The sequence below is a fragment of the Elephantulus edwardii genome, unplaced genomic scaffold (assembly GCF_000299155.1).
Source record: "Elephantulus edwardii isolate Elephantulus edwardi_28Jun2011 unplaced genomic scaffold, EleEdw1.0 scaffold00044, whole genome shotgun sequence".
NCBI lineage: Eukaryota > Metazoa > Chordata > Mammalia > Macroscelidea > Macroscelididae > Elephantulus > Elephantulus edwardii.
Genome location: NW_006399794.1, coordinates 6901125 through 6923499, shown reverse-complemented (window position 1 = coordinate 6923499; position 22375 = coordinate 6901125). Strand labels below are relative to the sequence as shown.

General features: G+C 44.2%; 1 protein-coding gene across 2 annotated transcripts in view; it reads left to right on the top strand.

The window, feature by feature from the left end:
- The window catches only part of TUB (tubby bipartite transcription factor), a 106943-nt gene that overhangs the window by 10075 nt on the left and 74493 nt on the right, over positions 1-22375 (top strand). The window contains exons 1-2 of one of the 2 annotated variants that reach the window (XM_006885440.1): positions 21401-21591; positions 22188-22238. The exons of the other annotated variant lie outside the window; for it this stretch is intronic. Coding sequence (XP_006885502.1) covers positions 21428-21591; positions 22188-22238 — 215 coding nt within the window. The 5' untranslated portion in view covers positions 21401-21427. Of the gene's footprint in view, positions 1-21400; positions 21592-22187; positions 22239-22375 lie in introns of those variants that run through there. 2 annotated transcript variants of the gene reach the window in all.

The following is a 22375-nucleotide window of genomic DNA, read 5'->3' as shown; positions in this document are numbered from 1 at the left end:
GAGAGGCTAAGAATATCATACAAGACCAGGTTTCGTCCAGCAGTCTAAAGCCAGATTAACAGTAAGACACAACTAGTGAAAATGCAGGTTTCAGTTCAACAGCACAAATGTAGGAAGCCTCTGGTTTCCTCATTCAACAAACTATCTCAGAGCAGTTACAAATCAGCTTTTTGTACAGTCATGCAGCAAGCAAAACCTTCAGCTGTGGTTCCATCTTCAAAGTTCCTCTGGTTTATCTCAAAGCAGTGCCAGTTTCTTTACCTTTCTCTACCACCATAGTCACCATTTTTCACTATGTGGAATGCACACTCTTATATTGGCTCCACAGCTGTTGATGACTTATTAAGACCATGTGTTTGTAGTTAAGGTAAATGGAGATGAACACAATGGCTAGAAAAGTTCTGACACCCCAGGGTGAAACCAAGTTGCTCCTCAGAGGTTAGGGATTGTGTAGCTCTGGCTAATATACTTTGGGCATGTTGCCAGGAGAGACCAGTCTTTGGAGAAATACATAATGCTTGGAAGGATAGAGGGACAGTTCAAGAGACAAAGACCCTGGAGGAGATGGATGGACATAGTGACTGGGGTAATGGTAATAGGCGTGTTGGAGGCAGTGAGATTGGATAAGATATGACAAGGCTCAGAGCTATTGTGCATAGGGTCACTGTGAGTCACAGATGTCATAAGAACAACAACAACAACTAATTTAGTTAACTTGGTGAATTAGCATTTTGATCTAGGCTCATCTGGGCCTTTCTTGTGGCCTTAGCCAGGCTTAGCTTCCACTCTGCTACATTCTATTGGTCAGAATAAATGAAAATGTAAGCCTACACTCAAGAAGAGGAGAGAGAAGTCTCATCTGTTGAAAAGAGGAACTTCAAAGAGTTTATGGCATTTTTACACTCTACCACACATTTTTAAAATTGCTAATTTTTCTTAGAATCCAGCTGCTGCAGACGACTTCCAACCTGGATTCTAGCCCCATATTGCTGTCCAAATGTGTTTTTAAATAGGAGGCCAAATAAAATCAACTCACACTCATTGGCAAGTAAATGTTCCTCCCTAATCCTCACAGGTCTTTCATTCATAGGGTCACTTTGAGTCGTCTATGACTCGACAGCACTTAACAACAACATTTTAACAACAGCATAGAGAGAGCTCTGTTGGCCTAGCGGATAGAAAGTTAGGCTACCAAGCCAAAGGTGGGTTGATTTTAATCTGCAGCCTTCAGGCCTGATTTTAATTTATTTTGGTCAGTCTTCTAAGTGCTATAGCACTGGTCTGTCCATTTGCTGTACAGAGGTAACTTGTGTTTGCTGTGATGCTAAACACTGTGATACTAATGTGTCAAATGTGATAATAGTTACCCATGGTGAACAGTGTTTGGGGAGCTCCCCCATTAAAACAAGCTTGGAAGCAGGAGTGACATCTACTTCTGAAATAGCTTGCCTCCCAAAACTCTATGAACATGGAGAGACAATGAAAGTTATATAAGTGTTCAGGTCTTTTGTTCATAGGTTTGCTATAAGTTGTCTACAACTTGACGGCACTTAACAACACCAATTTTTCTTGGTTCCCACTGTGCACATGTAAGCATAAGCCAAATCTACCCTCCTTTCATCACATTCTGTCCCACCCAATGCCATTCTATTCCATTCTCTGATCTCCATTATCTATTCACAGCTTTTAACGTTTAAATACTCATCTTCAACTCTAACTCTCCTTATTGACACTCAGCTCTCCATCTGTAAATTCCTGTGAACTTCCCACTTTAGATATCCTTTCTACACTATAATGCATCCTGTACAAAATCAGACTCATCATCTTTCAGTGATAATCCCTATATTCTTCATTGAGTATCCTTGCTGTTATTGTTATGTGCTATCAAGATGACTACCATTCATAGCCACCCTTTGAACAATGATCCTCAGACTTGCCCTATCTAAGCTACCCTCACCATCTCTGTCTGGCACACTTGACCACATTGCCACAGTCACAGTGCCAATTCATCTCATCCAAGATCTTACTACCCTTCCAAGCATGATGTCCTTCTCCAAGAACTGATCCCACTAGGCAGCATGCCCAAAGTATGTGAGACAGAGTTTCAAAATCCTTCCTTCTAAGGATCAGTCTGGTTTGACCCTCTCCGGGACAGATCTGTTTGTTCTCTTGGCAGTCCATGATATGTTCAATATTCTTTTCTACCACCACAAATCAAAGGCATTAATTCTTCTTTTGTCTTCTTTATTCATTGTCCAGTTCTCAAACACATAGCAAGCAATTAAGAAGACTATCATGTGAATTAGGTACACCTTAGTCTCTAGACTGAGTCGTCAACATCCTTACGACCTATGGAGTTTGTCTTTCAATATGGCTTTTCTAGAATTATTTGAATGTCAATGGCTATGTGGATATGTTCAGGACCATGCACATGGAGTATATTGGCTTATCCACAACGGAATTTGCTATCTATCATTCCACAAGGAGAATGGGCAGTTTCAACAATCTACAAACGGACTAGTTTTGCCAATAAATTTAATAGCTCTAGCTGCAGAGACAGATCTTTTCCCACTAGAAAAGGAAAAAGACCTCCCCCAACTCAGTGAAAAAAAAAAAGCAGAAAAACTTAGGATATGCCTGGAGACAGTAGCAGAAGCCATGGTTGACTGGAGACATGAGTGAAATGAGATAAGACCTCGGTGTGGAGGGCAGGGAGACAATATTGGCAGGACTGAATACTTTGTTGGATATTTTTTGGGAGAGCCAATATTGTCTGGACTGAGAACTTGGGAACACTTAGAGCTGTAAGGCTTGAGGCTAAGGTGCCTGCGTGCATATTTCGGGAGCTGTCTTGACTGTATTCTGTTATTAATCTGGATTATAACCTTTTGACTCCCCCTATATGGTTCTGTGTGATCTGTGAGCTGTCACATTGGATTTTGAACCCAGCAAAGCAGTAAGATTAGTGTTGAGATGAGTAAAAAGAGGTATGGGAAAGTGAGGGATATGTCTGACCTCACTGGAAATGGTTTTGTGTTATTGATGTTGTGGACAGGGACAGTTTCTCTCTGTGAAGTTGATAAAGGTCAGACATGGCTGGCTTCACATGGCTCTTGCTCTTTTTTACATGGCCTAAACCTCAAAACTTTGACATTGACCTTGAATTTTTCATGACTTTTTAATTTAGTATTATCTGTGCATCTAATAACAATTACTATTACCACTGACTGTTATGAATACAAAGTTAAGTAATATATTTAAAATGAAAGGTACAAAGGAGGCCTCATCAATCCAAGTGTTTCCAACAGTTTGGCACTTGTTTGACTATTATGTTTACATTTTTGTGGTAGTTTTTATCCTAAAAGGTCTTAGTGTTCATGCAAGTGACACAATGCGCCCTTAAAACTCACAATTACTGGACCTCCTCATTCTAGAGACTTCTAGATTCTGCTACCGAAGAATTGCTTCACTGCTGATACCTCTCCTACTCCCACAAATATTCTACTTTCTAACCTCAGGTATCTCCTTCATACATTTCTCTCACCTATTATTGAGTTGTTGTTACTTTGTGCCATCGTGTCGTTTGTGACTCATAGGGACCCTATGTAAAAGAGCCCTAAACTATCTACACCATCCATCAATCTTTTTACTTTTCTTTGATTAGTTTACATCCATTCCCTACAACAGCTCTTCATCTCAAAACCCCTCTCTGCAGTTGTTGTTGTTAGGTGTTATGGAGTTGGTTCCCACTATGGTGACTCTATGTACATCAGATTGAAACTCTGTCCTGTCCGGCACATCTTTACAATCTCTGCCCTTTGCTGCAGTGATGGAATCAGTCTTTCTCATAGAGGGTCTTCCTCTTCTTTTCTGACCCTTAACTTTTCCAAGTATCATGTCCTTTTCCAAAGACTGACCTCTCCTGACAACATGCTCAAGATATAAGATGAAGTCTCACCATCCTTGCCTTTTAAAAGCATGTTGGCTGAACTTCTTCCAAGATATATTTTTCCTGTGGCAATCCATTATATACTCTTCACTAATACCACAACTCAAAAGAATCAATTCTTCATCCTTATTTATTGTCCAGCTTCTTCATGCATTTGAAAATACTCTATATTGGACCAGGTACACCTTAATCTTCACACAGATATACTTGCTCTTTAGCACTTTTTTTTTTGCTCTTTAGCACTTTAAAGAGGTCCTTGACAGAAGATTTGCCAATGCAATGTCATTTTGTTTCTTGACATGAGTGTTAGTTATGAATCTAAGTAAACCAAAGTTGTTGACAACTTTGATCTTTCCCCCCATTTATCCTGAGTCGCCTATTGGTCCAGTTATGAGGAGCTTAAATTTTTTTTGTTTAATTTTATTAATGTTGAGATGTAATCCATACTAAAGACTGCAGACTTCATTCTTCTTCAATAAATACTTCAAGTACTCTTTACTTGACACAGCATCTGAGCAAGGTTACATCACCTGAGTAATTCAGGTTGGTTATGTGTTTTCCTCCAATTCTGATGTCACATTCTTTTTTATATAGTACAGTTTCTCAATTATTTGCCCAGCATACATATGGAATAGATATGGAGAAAAGATAAGATCCTAATGTACATCTTTCCTGATTTTAAACTATGCAGTATCTCCTTGGTCAAGCAACTGCTTCTTGGACCCTTACACCACACTTTCATACCCTAAGTAAATAATATTGCTTCCTGCTCCTTTCAGAAGAACTGATCATATAGGAATTCTGTAGTTTCTTGCCTCCCCCTTCTACTTCAGTCACTCCTTTAGGAAAATTTTATGTTGTTCCCAATTCTTTGATCTTAAAAACAATTTGGCGATAAACATTCTTGTTTATATATAATATTTTGTTTGTATCTGATTACTTATTTGGTTAGCATTAACTCCTTAAAAAGGGATTACTGGTTTCAAATTTTGGTTATTGTTATATTATCCTCTTGGATTAGTAGATTGATTAGTCACTAGTTAATCTTAAGTACATTGTTCATATCTATTTGTACGTGGGATTTGCTTCTCTGGCTCTGAGGCAATGTAGTATAACTACTTTTGCTTTTAGATTTTTGAGTTAAAGTAACCTGGTTTTGAAGCCCAGCTCCCTAAATTTTTTACTGTGACCCTAGACAAGTTACTTAATCTCTATTTACAAAAAGATAATACTCATAGTGCCTGCCTCTTACAACGGGTCATTCACTTATAAAAAGTTAGTGAACATCTCTTAAATCCCTGGCAACATTTTAGGCATGGGTAATAGAGCAGTGAACAAACCAGTCTCTGAACTTTTACTTCTTACTGTACAGTGAGGGAGAGAATCGTGGAGATAGAAAAAGACATAGATGTCAGTACTAATAGGCTCAAACACAGTAACGATTATGAGGAAAATGCACAATAGGACAGTGTTTCTGTTGTACATAGAGTCACTATGAATTGGAGTTGATTTGATGGCACCTAACAACAACTACTTAATAACTTACACAATATGATAAAGGCTGAAAAGAGAAAAGAGGGTAGAGCCTGATTAAGTGGGCAGCTGTGGATGGTGAATGTGCTATGTAACATAGTGTGGTTAGTGTATGTTCTCTACAGCTGCTGTAACAAATGGTATTAAACTGAGTGTCTTAAAATCACAGAATATTATTTTCTCAAAATTCTGGAGGTAGGAAAACCAAAATCAATGTATCAGCTGAGGGCCAAGTTCTTTCTGAAACTTTTAAGGAAGGATCTGCTTTCTGCTCTTTTTCTTAGTTTCTAATGCTGCTGGAAGTCCTTGGAGTTCCTTGCTTGTAGATCCATCATTGCAGTCTGTTTCTGTTGTTACACAGTGTTCTATCTCTGTCTCTTTTCATCTTGTAAGAACATCGCTTATATTGATAGCTTTAATTTAATCTTGACTCAAAAGTCAAAGTCAAACTCATTGCTATGAATTTGAAACCAATTCATAGCTGACCCTCCAGTGGTTATTCTGTGAGTCACATAGGAGAGATTGGCTGTCTTTCTCTCTTGGAGCTACTGGTGGATGTGAACCACTGAGAGGCATGCATGGTCTTTAAGTTAGCAGCACAACTCCCTCTGGATTATACCACCATAGCTCCCTTAACTTGATTACAATGTAAATACCCTCTTTCCAAATAAAAGTACAGTCGAAGGTATTAGGAGCTAATACATTAAGATACCCTTTTTTGGGTAGTGGGGATATAATTCAACCCCTAATAGCCAGGAAAGGTCTTTCTGAAAAGGTGATATTTCAGTATAGTCCTGAAAAAAGTGGAGGAGTGAGTCATATGGCAAATAGGAAGAATGCTCTATAGAGAGGGCCCGGCAAGTACAAAGGCCCAGAAGTAGAAGTGTGCTGGGTGTGGATGAGGAACAGCTAGGAGGCCAGTGTGCCCTTGCACTCGTACTGTTTCATCTCTGCTCCTCCTTTATTCACTCTCTGTTGTTGTTGTTGTTGTTTAGTAGTATCGAGTTAGAACCAGAACCAACTCATAGTTGACCTTCCAAATGGATTTTCAGAGGCTGTAAATCATAGGAGATTGCCCATTTTTCTCCCAAGGAGCAGGTGGCTTTGAACCACATGCCTTTAGGTTGACAAGCCAACTCCTTACCACTAGGTCACCAGAGCTTCAATCTCTTCCTATTCACAGGCAAATCAGGCAAAGTTCTTCAGAGAATCAGAAGCAATATGGTATCTATTTCTCTATGTATGTATTTGTGATATATAGATATATACGATTTCTTTTAAAGAATTAACTCATGTGATTGTGGAAGCTAGGAAGTCCAGAATCTATAGGGCGCATTGGCAGTCTGGCATTTCTATGTTATATCTTTGTTATTCCAGACATAACTCCATGTTCTCTGGAAAATCTCAGGTTTTGCTTTTAAGTCTTTTAGCTCATTGGATGAGCCCTGCCCACATTATCAAAAGTAATCTCTTTTTTTTAAAGTCAACTGATTATAATTGTTAACCATATCTACAAAACCTTCACAGCAAAATACATATTAGTATTTAACCAAATGATCAAGGACCATATTCTAGTCAAGTTGATAAAAGTAATCATTACACCAGGGAACCCCTGGGCTGATTACTGTCACCATCTATTAGTTTGTGTTTCCTAGAATTTTAATTGTGTTATACTGTGAGTTGCTGCTAATCTGTCTTGGAGGAAATGCAACCAGGGTACTCTTTGGAGGCAAGACTAGAAAACCTTGTCTCACAGATCTTGGGCATGTTGTCAGGTGGGGCAGGGCAATCCTTGGAAATAGACATCATGCTGAGGAAGGCGAGAGGTCAGAGAAGAGAGTGAGACTCTAAGCAACAAGAATTGACATTGTGACTGTAGCAATGGGCTGTGGGCATGTTGGAAGCCCTGGTCTGTGGTGGATAGAGAAAGGTTCAGACATCTTGTTCATAGGCTTGTCATGAGTTATAGATGACCCTCTGGTATATAAATACAAAGTTTTATATATATGGAATCATTCTGTGTGTACTTTTTGGAAGAGGGAATTATCTGGCTTAGTTCATATGGCATAATAATTTTTTTAAACATTTCCTAATGTGTGTATCAGTCACTCCTTCCTTTTTAATAGTTTAACAGTATTTTACTACATGGATATACCACAGTTTATATATCTATTCATTTAGATGTTTGGATTGTTTATGCTTTGGGCTATTACAAATGAAGCTGTAGTCTTTGTAAGTCTTTGTATTGACATATGCTTTTATTTCTGTTTAGCAAATATTTAGGGGTAGAATAGCTGGAAAGTATGATAGATGTAGGTTTAGCTTCTTATATAACTACCAGACTTTTCCAAAGCAATTGTTTCATTTTTTTTATTCCAATGAATAGTGTCTGAGAGGTCTAACTCCTCCTCATCTTTGCAATTGCCTTTGAATGTTCATAGAAAAAAAAATCAATTGTCCTTTTTGTGTAAATCTGGTTTTGCATTTTCTGTTTTAGTCTGTTGATCTATTTGTCTTTCTTGATGCCAATACCACACTGTCTTGATTCTTCTTATTGTTAGGTGCTGTTGAGTCAGAACTGACTTGTAACTCACCCTCCAGCGGGTTTTCAGAGGTTGTAAATCACACAGGAGGAGATTGCCCATCTTTCTTCCCTGGAGCAGCTAGTAAATTTGAACTCCCTGACTTTGGGTTGGCAGCACAACTCCTTACCATGAGGCTCCAGAGCTCCCTCATCTCTAAAATATTAATAATAATAATAATAATAACACCTTAAATGGATGTGGTAATAATAGTACAATAAGACTTTTGAAAACCAAATGAGTTAATATTTGTAAGGCTTAATAAATGTTGAATTTCTATAATAGTACCTGGAAGCATCAGGATGGATGTTGAAGAGATTGAGATTGTTCACAGCTTTAGTCTGCTTGGCTCCACAATCAACACTCTTGGCACTAGCAGCCAGGAAATTAAAAGACGTATTGCCATGGGAAAGTCTGCTGTTAGGGACCTCTCTAAAGTACTCAAGAGCAACGGTGTGTCTCTGGAGACTAAGGTGTGTCTGGTACAGGCTATGGTCTTTGCAATCACTTGTTATGCATCAGAGAACTGGACAATGGCCAGGGAGGATAGAAGGAGAATTGATGCTTTTGAGCTTTGGTGTTGGAGAAGAGTGCTGAGGGTGCCATGGACTGCTAAGAAAATAAACAGATTCATCTTAGAGAGAGTTAAACCGAGCTGCTCCTTGGAGGCAAGGATTCTGAGGCTTCGTCTGACATACTTTGGTCATGTTGTAAGGAGGGACCGGTCCTTAGAGAGGGACATCATGCTTGGGACGGTGGAGGGCAGGCACAGGAGGGGAAGGCCCTCTGGGAGATGGATTGATTCGGTGACTGAGGCAGTCGGGATGAGTGTGTCGGAGACAGTGAGATTGGCACAGGACAGAGCAGAGTTTAGAGCTGTTGTACATAGGGTCGCTATGAGTCGCAAGTGACTCGATGGCACAGAACAACAACAACAATTTGATTATTGGCTGTTGTTTTTATCTGGCACATAGCAGGGAGCCTCCATTACTATTTGAACTTTTCTGTCGAGTGAATCTGAAGGCCAGGCAGATCCTGGATGCAGGGATAGGCGTGGTGACCCAGGCAGGCCTGCCACAAAGTGCTCTGCAGCTATGAGGACAGTGGACAGGAAACAGGAGGAATCTGAGAGGAGTCAGATCATGTCTAAGGAGGCAGCCCACCTCACAGAGAGGTCTAGCAAGTGAAGACCTGGTGGCATCAAATGGGACCAGGTGAGTGAGCCCTTCTGGGCTAGGAGGAAGACTAGCAGGGTCAAGTGAGGGCTTGGGGGCTAGAGGTTAGTGTCTGGACCCTGAGTGGCAGGGTTTAGCTCTTTAGAGAGCCTGGGCTTTTGCCACAGTGGAAAATTCATAGGAAAGTGAAGTTGATCCCCATTCTTAGGACTGGTGCATATGTTACTACTATTGAGAGACCACCACAGAGGGCCCTATAATGAATTATCCCAGCTAACTGCGGTTCCTACTGATGTGAGTCTGGGGTGTCTGAGGGTCAGGATCAGCAGAGAAGCTTGGCAGAGCAGAACAGGCCTGGGGCAGTCAGACTGGGCACTCTGGCATTAAGCTCACATACAGCTTCTTCTGAGACAAAGAGGTGATGCTTTTACAAAGCAGGAAGATATCCTGGAAAGAGAACTGTGGAGGACATAAGGAGTCTAGAAACTTATTTTTATTCTCTCATTATTTCCCATTCTGGCTCTGGACAAGTCCTTTGGTCCTCTGGGCTGTTTTCCGGGAAGATAAAGGGGCTGGATTAGTTAACAGCTAAGTACTCTTAGCTCTGACGTTCTTTGAGTACATCACATGTGTATTCTGGTATTGGAAAAGCCAGAGTTAAGGGATGAGATTAGGGCTAAGATTAGAATCCCTGGTCAAGACAATTCAAGTTTAAGGGTTGCTGAAATAGCTGGCAGACATAGGTGGCCAGGTGTCTTGCTTTATCTCAGAGCTCCTTTAAATTACAGCTACTTTTCTTTTAATTAATTTCCAGAAGGACAGGGCCTAGATAATTGGACTGAATTGGGATAGGAGGAGGGATGTTACGGGGGTTAAAGAGAAACAGTGTTAAAGGCAGTGTGTATGTGCATGCGTGTGTGTATCTCATACAGCTAGTGTACTTTTGGATGAAATGGCTGGGGTTGAGGTGAGAAATTCAATGAAGAGGTGAGATAAGGATTATTCATCTCTGTTAAGGCTAACACACACTAAGATTTGAAATCTTCATGCAAGGCATTTTCCAGGGTGAGTCAAAGAAAAAGCCGAAAGGCTCTGGGATAGAGGCATCATATCTGTGAGTAAAGGTGAAGGAAAGGGCCAGCTATACCTACAGTGTGGAGGATGGTTGCTAGGCAGGTGATCGCAGGAAGCCTGTTGATATAAAATGCTTTTACTCTCCAAAGTCCTATGCCTTCCTAAAGCATTGTCAAAGTTTCACCATCCTTTCCTCGAAGGAGAATCCTGGTTTCACCCCCTCTAAGATGGATTTGTTTGTTCTTTTGGCAGCCCATGGAATGTTCAATGCCCTTTCCAATGCCACAATTCAAAGACATCAGTTCTTCAGTGTTCCTCATGCACTGTTCAATGTTCACATGCTGTGAAGCAAGTGAAGATATCACGGCTTGAATTAAGGGCAACTTAGTCTCTAAACTGACATCCTTGTTCTTTAGCAAGGATTGAAAGAGGCCTTGGACAGATTTTCCCAATGCAACAAAAATCTTTTTCTTTCTTAACTGCCTTTACCAGGGATGCTGATTGTGGATCCAAATAAAATGAAATTGTTGACAACTTTGATCTTTTCTCCATCTGTCATGATGGTAGCGTATAAGTTCAGGTATGGGGCTTCTGTTTTCTTGATGTTGGGATGTAGTCCATATTGAAGGCTGCAGTCTTTGATCTTCTTCTATAAATGTTTCAAGTCTTCTTTACTTTTGGAAAGCAAGAAAATGTGTCATCTGCATATTGAAGATTATGGATGAGTCTTCCTTCAATCCTGGTGCCACATTCTTCTTCATATAGTCTGGCTTCTCCGATACTTGCTTAGCATACAGATTGAGTATGTATGGAGAAAGGATACAACTCTGACTCACACCTTTCCTGATTTTAAACCATGCAGTATTCCTTTGTTCTGTTTGAATGACTGCTTCTTTGTATATGTACAGGTTCTGCATGAATATAATTGAGTGTTTTATAATTTCCATTCTTAATGTTATCATTTCCTATCATCCATACTGTCAAACGCCTTTTCATACTAACTGAATCACAAGATCTATTTGTTATTATCTACTTTCAGCCATGATCCATAGGTTTGTAGAGAGGAATAAAGAAGGCTGAAAGAAAGCACTTTACTGAAGAGTCTCAACTTCTTGGGGTGGATAAATAAGGAATTGCTCATTTATCTAAAACCTGTTACTACTTATGTTCTGTCCAGTGAAATTTTATTTTGGTTTTATAACTTTTGTTTGTTCTTTCTCTTACTATTGTTTTATTTAATATTTTTATTGTGATTTAGTATAAGTTTACATAGACTATTGATTTTCATTCATTTAAATTTTGTTTTCTGACTTTAAAAAAAAGTCCTATGCCTTGTTGATCTTGTTGTTGTTAGTGCCGTCGAGTCGACTACAACTCATAGCAACCTAGGCACAATAGCTCTGAATCCTGCTCTATCCTGAGCCAGTCTCACTGTCTCTAACCCACCTACCCTCATTACTCCCGTGATTGTGTTACTCTATCTCATCTAAATTCTTCCCTCCTGCGCTGTCCCTCGACCCTTCCAAGCATGATACCCTTTTCCAAAGACTGGTCCCTCCTGGCTACATGCCCAAAGTATGTGAGACGGAACCTTCAAGGAGCAGCTTGGTTTCACCCTTTCCAGGACAGACCTGTTAGTTCTCTTGGCAGTCCATAATATGTTCAATACTGCCAAATCGAGTACGACTCATAGTGACCCTATGAACAATAGACCTGAACCCTGTCCTATCCTGTGTCATCCTCATAATTTCTGACACACTTGAGCCCATTGCTGTAGTCATTGTATCAATTCATCTCAATAAGGGTCTTCCCCTTTTCACTTACCCTCCACCTTTCCAAGTACTGTGTCCCTTTCCAAGCAATAGCTTCTCCTAGAAACATGCCCAGAGTATAAGAGATGATGCTTTGCCATCTTTACCTTCAAGGAGCATTCTGGCTGCATTTTCTCTAAGACATACTTGTTCTTTCAGCAGTACATGGAATATTCAGTTCTCTGGTAGGGGCATAACACCTTATCTGTCATACTGGGGAATAATTTGCATGTTACTAACTATATATTAGGTGTGTATATACTTACTTGTTAATTGTGCTTATCAGTACAGCACTTGTCTGTCAGTCTGCTGTACTGGTGTAACTGCTGTACTGGATTGCTGTGATGCTGGAAGCTATTTGAAACCAATGTTTCAAATGCCAGAAGGGTCACGTACAGGTTGTAACAAAGCTCCTAGATTAAGACGGACTAGGAAGAAGGATTGTCTATCCACTTCCAAAATAACAGGCCTTTGAACGCCCTCTAAACAACAGAAGAGCCTGGGCAGATACAGTATTAGAGGTAGAGCCTTGAGGAGCAGTCACCAAAATGAGCAGAAACAGCCATAAGCAAGAATTAATAATTTCCTTGATGATAGATCAGTGCTAATTAAGTCTAGGCACTACCTGCGACATGCTGGCCCAGCATATGCTTAGGAAAGATGCAGGCCTATTCTTTCCATCCTGTACAGCATGAACTGTCCTAATGTTGGAGAAGTTTGATCTCCTGGTTCAGGCATGTGTTGCTGATTTAACCCGTCTGTGCAGGCTTGAACAAGTGTTCCAGGCCTCTAATGTGGGGCTAACAAAATCACTTGCAAGCACAACTGTGTTTATGTTTTGGGTTTGGTTGGTCAATACTAGCAGATTTGAGGGAATTCCCATGCTGTTGTCCCACAGGAAGCAGATTCCTGGAGGGGAACTATGCTAGAAAACAGTGCCACATAGACTGGAGCCTAGTGTCAAATGGGGCACAGAGTTCAGGGCAGGTGGTGAGGTCCTAGCATCTTGGGAACCTGTAGAATCAGGCCCACACCAGGATAAAAAAACCCTTCAGATTAATTCTTACAAGTTATAAAGGTGGCATAGACAACCCCAGTCTGCTCTTTCTCCTCACCTCCTCTGGTGCTACAAATCAACTAACATCCACTAGAATGTCACAGCTTGCCTAGAGGCCACTGCCTCCTGGCCCCTGCTCTCCCCCTGCAGTATGATTTGCAGTTTGCTCCGGATGGGACAATCTGTGTGGCATCCCAGCTTCTCCATCACCAGCTGTCAGAGATAATCAGCGATAGACCAGGCTTCTTAGAAGCAGGTTTGAATGAATATGTTTTTCTGTGCATCTGAATGTGTGTACGAGTAATCTGGGCTGTATATGTATTATGTCTGACAGTGTGGGTACTGTTGAGTGTATATTGTTGAATTGTGCACATTTGGAGGAGAGGAATACTCGTGCTGCTAAGGGAATATGATGAGTGTGTGTGTGTGTGTGTGTGTGTGTGTGTGTGTGTGCTTGCGCACATGCAAATGGTTTGTATCGATGACTGGACATGAGTGCCCCAGAAATATGTGTTTAAGTATCAGGCATTATTTGGGTATCGTGTGTGTGCATCCTTCTTTACCGCTGTGTCTGGGGAGCATGGGATGGGCAAAGTGGGTGAGGTGGTAGAAGGGAACGAGTACATTACCTCTTACCTGGATCCAGGACCACGTGTGCCCAACGAGGTCAATAAACCTGTTTAAATATCTGGTTTTGCCTTGGCGTTTCTGTGCAGCTGGTACATATTGAAGTGTATATGCTAAGCAAAATTTAGCAGTGCTGAGAGGGGCCCTGTTAGCGCTGGGATTGCCCAGCTGCAGGCCCCACCCAGACCCTGGGTGGCAAGCTGCCCTTTCCTGTCCTTCTGGCTCATTCTCAGAAGTTGGGGGCCAGGACTCAGCGTCCACACCGAGGGGCTCTGGGGCAATCCGGGGCCGCATCAATGTTGGATGAGCCCGTGCTGCCTCCGCGCAGCCTCGATACCATCTTCCTCGGTCTCATTTTTAGTGTAACTGGAGACGGCCTGGACCAGCCTGAGCTGCGATCTTCTCTCGGCAGCGCCTCCTGCGGAGGGAACAGGATCTGAGGAGGGGAGCCCGGCGCAGGCTCGGTGGGGCGCCCCAGGACGGGGTGGGTGCCGGCTGGCCCGGCCCAGCCCAGCCTCGCGGGCCAGGGGTCAGTTCCAGCCTGGGCTGCCCCGAGACCACTAGGTCTGGGTGCCAGGTTAACACCTCCTCCCCACGCGGGGCACCCTGCCCTCTCCTCTGGGGTGTCATCTGTCTGACAGAGTGTCCTTGTGGCAGTTCAGTCCCCTCCCCCATGCCTGGCTTTGAGGCCACGGCTTCCTGCTAGAGACCAGGCTGGAGGGGCTTCAGCTGTACGGAGAGAGACCCCATCAGAGAAGGAAGGGGAGTAGCGGCCACTTCGAAGAGGCTCCCATCCTGGGTGAGTGTCCTGTGGGCAGCCTGTGTGGAAAGGGGAAGGAGGGCAGGCTGAGATCTGAGAGCCCAGACTGGCTGGGCACCTCACCTCTCAGACACCTGCTACTCCAGCCCTGTCACTTTGTGGCTTGTGACAACACAAGCACACAATGACCCTGCTCAGCTTTACCCCAGAAGCACAGGTGAATGGGCTAGGAGGTGAATGGGCACCTGATACCGGGTGTCACTAGTTAGGATGTAGTCATCCCTGGACTGTGGTCCCAGTGCTAAAAAAGGGGACAGCTACTCTGGTGGGGAGTCAGTTTGGGTCAGATTGGTGAGCTGCAGTCACTGGGCTGACAGACTGTTTTTGTAAATAGTTTAGTGGAACATGACCACACTTATTCAGGTATTGTCGTAGCTACTTTCACACTACATTCTCATAGTTGAGCATGGGTTGCAAACCTCAAGTATTTACCATCTTGGCCTTTAAGATAAAGGTTTGCTGACCCCTCTGAAGATACATACCCTTAATGCCTGCCCTCTCTTTCCCTGACCTGTAATTCCTTTCACCTCCCCCCCCACGCACGTGCACCTCCTTTTCATTCTGCATCTCCCACACATCTGGCTCACCGCAGCTGAGTGCTCTCCACTATGGAAGATCCTGGGAGATTGTCCTCAGTATGACTCATACCTGACTCCAGGGCTGGAGGGGAGCCCCTTCCCAGGCCAAGGAGGAAAGATGACTTAGCTGATGGTGAGCATGGTTTCCTGGGACCCTCCCATCCCCCAACCTAAATCCATCAGGGTCCCTGAGAAGCATTAGCAGCTTCTTATCGGCCTGGCATTACTGTCACTTCTCCCTTTGGGCCAGGCTAGGAGCTGGGGACAGAGCTGAGCTCATAGCGAAGTGGAGTGAAGGGGATTGCTGAATGAGCAAATAATTCAAGGACACCACTGTGCCCTGAGGGGAGCCTGGAGTCAGGGAACCCCAGAGAAATAACCCTTCCCCTGCTTGCTGTCTACTACCATACACAGGCGTACATTACATTCCCTTTCCGTCAAGCCCCAGACCTTTGTCAATAAGGTGAAATCCTTTCCTTGATTGCTGTCTGTATAACAGAGTCCAGAGGTTCTTTTCCAATGAAGGTTAGTAGTAGAGGGAAGCCTAGAGTCCTGAAGACAGAGAAGCATTTCTGCTGCGCTGTCACTAGGTGGCACTCTCGAAGTGTTGACTCTTGCACCAGAAGTTGCTGGGTGTCAACAACGCTTGCTGGTCCAACTCTAGCTTTGAAGGCAGTGATCACACACACTCATCTGGCCAGCTCTCTCTGCGCCCTTCAGACTCTGTCTCAGACTCCTAGCTAGTCCATAGGGAGGTGTGCTGCTAACCTAAAGGGCTTCACCTCTTGGCAGTTTGAATCAGCCCGTAGCTCCTTGAGAGAGATGGGCAGTCTCTGTAGATAAGGGCATGCTCCCTGGGAACTAGTTGGGAGGGGATGCCAGGGACTCCCTGCAGTTGTAATTACCTGTCTACTTATTCCCCATACTCTTAGAAGGCAGGATTTTTATTTTCTTTTGGAGCCTGATACAGCTGAGGAGGTTTGATGGTGAATGAGGCGCAAACAGGAGAGCGCCGGCCTCGCTGTCCCCCCAGTGCAGTTTGTCTAGTAGATGCATTTGTAATCTCCAGCTTCCCTGGTGAGAAGTCAGAGAGAAGAGTGCAAGTAGGCTATGTACCCTGGTGAGTGCAAGTTCAGAGACAGGGCAACGTTTCTTTCTCTGGCCTGCTTTTGGTTGGTGCCAGCATCCTAAGATTAAAGGTATTGAGGAGACCTGGTAAGACTGGAGAATGCTGCTTATTTCCAGGTGGTGATTTCAGGCATTTTTAGCCACTGGTCTGGCCTGGGAACACCCTCATGCTTATCCAGGACCAAGGACAATGGTTGGGAGGAGACCTAGCATCTCTGGTGGTCCTTGCCTTTCTTACCTGACTCCAGCTTGGGCCATCCCAGGAATCTGCCAGGCTGTGTGCTTGTCAAGGGTCCCTGACATAGGATTGGAGAGCTGCAACTGTCGTGGGGACACTAAGCCACCCTCCCCAAGCAATTTCTGACAGTTAGGGAAGGTGTCAACAGGGGTCCTTCACTCAGCCCAAGGAAGATTGCAATGACTAGGGGGTCTAAGGCCTGGACACTGGAGCAGTGAGTGGGCATTCACTGTAGTACCTAGGAAGAGAGGCAGTGTTCCCACTGACTGTGTGCCCTTGAGTTGAGACCAGGCTGTCCTGTGCTCATCAGTGAAACTACCTCAGAAAGTGGGTCTTTCCTGAACCCTCTCCCTGAGGGGCTGGCACCAACATGCAGGTGCCATTTTCCTGCCTAGAACAGGCCCCAGAGTGAGACTGACATCACTCACTGGGGTAATTACTGGTTTGGGTTCGATTTCCATTCAAAACAGTAATCCCAACCTGAGCTGGGTGTCAGATCTGAAGGTTGCTTATTAATAACATTTATCAACAGCTTCTCTCAGCTTCAGGCAATTACAGCGAATCTGCCATTCCTTCTCCCAGTCGTGCACAGCTGCCAACCTCTTCCCTGCCGCCTCTCTCTTCTCCCCAGCCCTTCTCTTAGCAGCCAGCCTGAGCAAGGGTAGGAGAGGGGAGCTGCCTATGAGTCACTGTCACTCCGAGATGTAGGGGGTCCCTAGACATGCTAGACACTGTGCTCCCTCTCCCATGGCAATCATCCTGCTGCAAAGTTTTGTGAAATCTGAACTGATTCCATCAGAACCAAGAAGCAGCTCCACAATTTAGACAGGCATCTGTCCCCTAAGTCCTTGTTATGTGTTGTCAGTTGCAGTAAGGTTCCATCTACATTGCCTCAGGATGTCCTTCCTTCCACTAGTGAGCCTAGAGTGATTCAATTAAGACATTCACTTTGGCATAAAATTTGAGGGTGGACCTGCAGAAACCAACCAACCAAAACAAGTTCAGTGATAAAATAAAAAATAAAACACCAGTTACCCTTGAGCTGATGCCAACTAACGGTGACCCCACATATGTCAGAGTGCTCTGCAGGGTTTCAATGACAGATTATTTTTATTTTTTAGACGTTGGTTGTCAGTGAATGCTTTCTTCAGAAGCTCTTCTGGGTGGACTTGAACCCCCCAGACTTTCCATTAGCAACAGAATGTGTTAATTTGCACCACCCAGGGACTCCAAAATAAGTATTTTTATGTTCTTTTTTTAAAGAATCAAAATTAATACAAAAGTCTCCCCAATGAACAAACTATCAAAAGTTTCATGGATTAGGAACGGACATTACACGTGCAGGTCTTTGAACCTCGCTTGCCTCACCTGGCCCTGTCAGATCCTGCATCTCTTAAAAACCTTGGTATTTTGTTTTTCATTGATGTTTTTGCATTAGCTGTGATTTCATATTATTTGTTTTTATTATTATATATTTTTATATACTTCCATAAATTGTGTATTCCATGAGAATGCCTCAGTACCTGCAGCTTGGTCCTCATCCTCCCTTCTGACATTCCCTAACACCACCCTTCTTTCATTCTCACTGTTCTCCTCCTGCCTCAGGTGGAGGCTCAGCTTCTGTCTGGGCTGGGAATCCAAGAAACCCCACGATGGGTAGCAGTTCCTGGGCTTCCAGCCTCAACACTGCCATCTCAATGAATCCTGCTTCAGCCTTCAGGCACCACAACAAGGGCCTGTAGGTTGCTATGATAACTGCCCTAGTGATTGGAGAATGGAACATGCTGGTCTTCCTCCACTCCCATAATCACATCCAGCCAGGGCTGGGTCAATACACACACACCTGACAGTGTCCCTGATGCATTAAACTAAAAGGAAACGAAAACACTGCAGGCAGCTTATAGAGCTGTAGAAAATGACAGTCATCTGAATTCTTTGCAGAGCAAGAACAGTCTGTGGCTAAAGGAAGACAATGAAAGTCTGTGATGGGGAGGTGAAGTCTTAAAGTAGACATGGATATTTGCTAGGTAGATTTCTACAGAGTAGTCTAAATCAACTGAAGGGCTTTTAGATTTGGCTGAGGAGAATCTGTGAGCATCTTGCTACCAAAGAATGCCCTCTACCCTTTCACCAAGCTTGTCTAAGAGTTAAACAAATATTTCAAAACTCTTAGTGTTGAATAAGAGCTTTCCCAGGGTGCCACTTGCCACAGGCAGAGGCCCAAGGGTCTCGGGTGGAAGAAGTGAGAAGCGTCATCTGAGGCCTTCCTGCTAGGCCATGTTCTGGGCAAGCTGCTTCCCCTTTCTGAGCCTCAGTTTCCTTATCTGTGACATGTTAATAAAGCCCTTCTTAGAGGACGCACTTGCCATTAACTAACTAAAAATACACAGAAGTTCTCTGAGTGAGTACAAGGTGAGGCAAAGATCTGTGACCCTGTGGCTATTATGAAAAAAAAACAACCTAAAGACTGTAACATAACAGCCAACTGAAGAGTCATGCTCTGTGAGGCCCTGAAGGACAGAATTAGAGCCTGAAGATAGAGTTCTTGAGTTAAAAGTGAAGAAGAAATTATCAACTATGTTTGAGGAGAGAAAGGAACCACTTTGGCAAGTGTGTCCGCTGACAGTGAGAGATTACACAACCACCCATTCATCACCTGGCACCATCCTTTGAGAGATGCTGTTTAACCAATGCTGAAGTTCTGTAATTCTTTTTGATCATCCTTCTCTAGTCCTGCCCAAGTATCATGGGCAGAAGCCTCAGCAGAAATTGGGCCCCATAGAACAATCTCAAGGAAAGAACGGGCCTCCTTGGGAGCGGGACTTCACCTGTACTTTATGCCATTACGCTTACTTCACTTTTCCGTAATACTGTGCTGTTGTTGTTAATAGGTGCCATTGAGTCAGTGCTGACTCAGAACAATCCTATGTACAACAGAGTGAAGCCCTGCCCAACCTTGTTCCTTCCTCACAATCTCTACTGTGCTTAAGCCCATTGTTGCAAACCTCTGGACCAATGTGTAAGCATCCTGAGTCCGGGGAGGAAGTGGACCAGGAAGGGCTCCCTGCTTCCTGTGGCCACTTGCTCAAGTGTCCCTCGGCATTGAGAAGCCCTTTGTCTCCGACTTCGAGGCTCCGTTCCATGTGCAGCAGAACGAAGGACACTGAGAGAGTTTATAAGCGATGGAAAGATGAGGTGCCAAGTTCCCAGCGTGCATACCCCGCTCTTCCGCATTTGAGAGCTGCCTGCACACAGTGTCTCTGCAGCCCACCTCTTTAGCTTTTCCTGGGGCTAGCTTAGGAGCTGTGTGGTATTCAAGATGAGAGAACAGCAGACTGGGTATCAGGAGAGCTGGTCCTGGTCTTATTTTCACCCCTCCTTCCTTTGAGTCTTATTTTCCCATTTGTCATGGGAGGAGGTGGACTGAGATCTTCTTTCCAGAATGAGCTCACCCTGCACCCTCCTTCCTATACCAGTTGGAGCCTCTCCACCAGCCTTTAATTGTCCTGTTGTCAGACCTGGGCATCTCCAGGGTTCAGTCAGGGTGGGGTCAGCAATGTGCAGTTTTGTACCTGGGCATCACATTTACCTTTCATTTGAAATTGAGTCCCAGTCTATAATTACTTTCCAAGCTCTTGTTGAAAACCCTCAGATTAATTAATCCTTATTGATTTTGTAAGAGCATGGCCAAGGATGGGGAAGCTGTGGGGTTGGGTGTGGGTTGGGGAGGGAGAAACAGGTGACATGATCAGAGCATTAGAGTGGAGTTTGGCAGGCAAGAAAGGAAGAGTTGGCAGGACCCAAGTCACCAAGAACCTCTGGGACAGGTAAAGTAGCTTAGATTTAGCCTTGGGAATAGTGTGGGGCTACTGAAGGATTTAAGTAAGGCAAGGGCTATGAACGGATTTGCATTTAGAAAGCTCACTCTGGTGTCAGTGTGAAGAAGAAGTTGAGAGGAGCAGACACTATACCAAAAGCTGATGGCAATCTGGACAGCGACAAGGAAGTCGATCTGGGGAAGGGATGATGAGTAGAGTTGAGATATGCTTGATAGATAATGTCAGATGTGCTTGCTGATTATCTGAATTGATGAAAGATGGTGGACAGGGGAAAGAAGGTGCCTCGGAAGCCTCAGTTGTGTCATTCATTCACTGTAACATATGTACAGAATGAATAGTCAGACTAACAGGAAGTGCTGGTAGAGAGAGGGGTCTGGTGTTCAGGATGGCATGGGTCCCTGATGCAGGTTTGGAAGTTCTCCATTTTTGAGAAGAGTAATGGGAGGTCAACCCCTGTGAGGGATAAAATCACCCAGGTGCAATATGTGGAGTGGAGTCAGAGAGCACGAGGCTGACACAGATGAGAAAATCTTAGATCCTTCATAAGCTCCTAAAAGACAGTGTTTGTTCCCTTCAGCACACAGCCTGCCACTGATCCCTCACACAGGGCTGGCTATAGACAGGGCATCAGTGAATGTGTCCTCTTGTGGCTCCCTCAGATGGAGCCTTAGTGCACCTGGCTCTGCTTGGGTTGCTATAGTAACCTACAGATGCAGGGACACATGGGCTCCATGTTGCCATGGAAACAAGCTTTTGGGCATCCCTGTGTGTCTTGGCTGCTGGGCCTTGGGGATTTTGTGTGATCTGAAGGGGTTAGAAAGGAGACTGTTAGAAATCAGAAAGGTTTCCAGGTCCTAATTAATCAGTGGTGTTGGTTAATAATTTGGCTGTTGTCATGGCGATGAAGGAAGCCATCGAAAGTGGGCTCTTAGGAGTCTCAGTTCTGAGCTGAATGAATAAGGAATTTCAACCTGAAGTGAAGTCATCCCCTAGACTCACATTATTCTCCAGCCACCATGGGACCGGACATCTGTGCCTTCTTTCTGGCTTTGCACACTTTTGCCAAGACAGGGCTTTTGTTCTCAGGAGACACTCCTGGGCGCATGGGAGCTCCGCATTCAAAGCAGCTCAGGAAACCTGGGCCCCTGAAACAGGGCCACCGAGGCCAACAAAGATATCGGTAAGAACTCAACACCCCACCTTTGGCCCAGGGCCTGCCCCATGTCTCAATTCTACATATCTGCTGCTAACTGTCTCGCCCTATTTGCATTCCCAAGGCCTCCCTTTCCCTTTAATAATAATCTAATAATCCCCATTGCCTCTCATAGTCCCACAGCCCACCTCCCATAAGCCCTTCTGGCTCTAGGCAGGTGAACAGGAACCTTTATTACTATTCCTGGCCTGGAATCTCAGAGATTTCCTCTCCTGAGCATGTAGGGCCTCTCCCATTGCTCAGTCAGCGAGCAGCTCTGTTTTCTTGCCCTTTGATTTTCTGGGCCAGTCCTCCTCCTAGCCTGTGTCCATACCCACCTCACGCTTCATTCCACTCCTCTGATCTGGTCATTGCTGCCCTCACCCTGCACTGCCTGTGTGCTGTTCGGTGTGAGCACCCTATATAAGTCCCTGCACCTGATTCATAGCTGTCCTCACCATCAAGGTGCCTGAGACCTGGGCACTGAAGGAGGTCTTGAATGACCACACTCTGACCAGGCAAGGGACAGGGATGGTGCAGTGAGGCAGTGAGAGCATGAAGTCACTCCTTCTTTTCCTCCTCAGGAGAACAACCAGGAGAAAGAACTACTTGAAGGACGCAAGGGAGACTGCTCGGTGAGCTGGCAGGGGAAGAGTGTGCCGAAATGAGAAAGGACTTGTGCGGAGCAAGCCCTCCAAAGGCGACTGTGCAGTGATGTGGTGGAGAGGATGTAGGTGACGCAGTGGTGGTGGATGCCGCGTCCTCGTGTGTG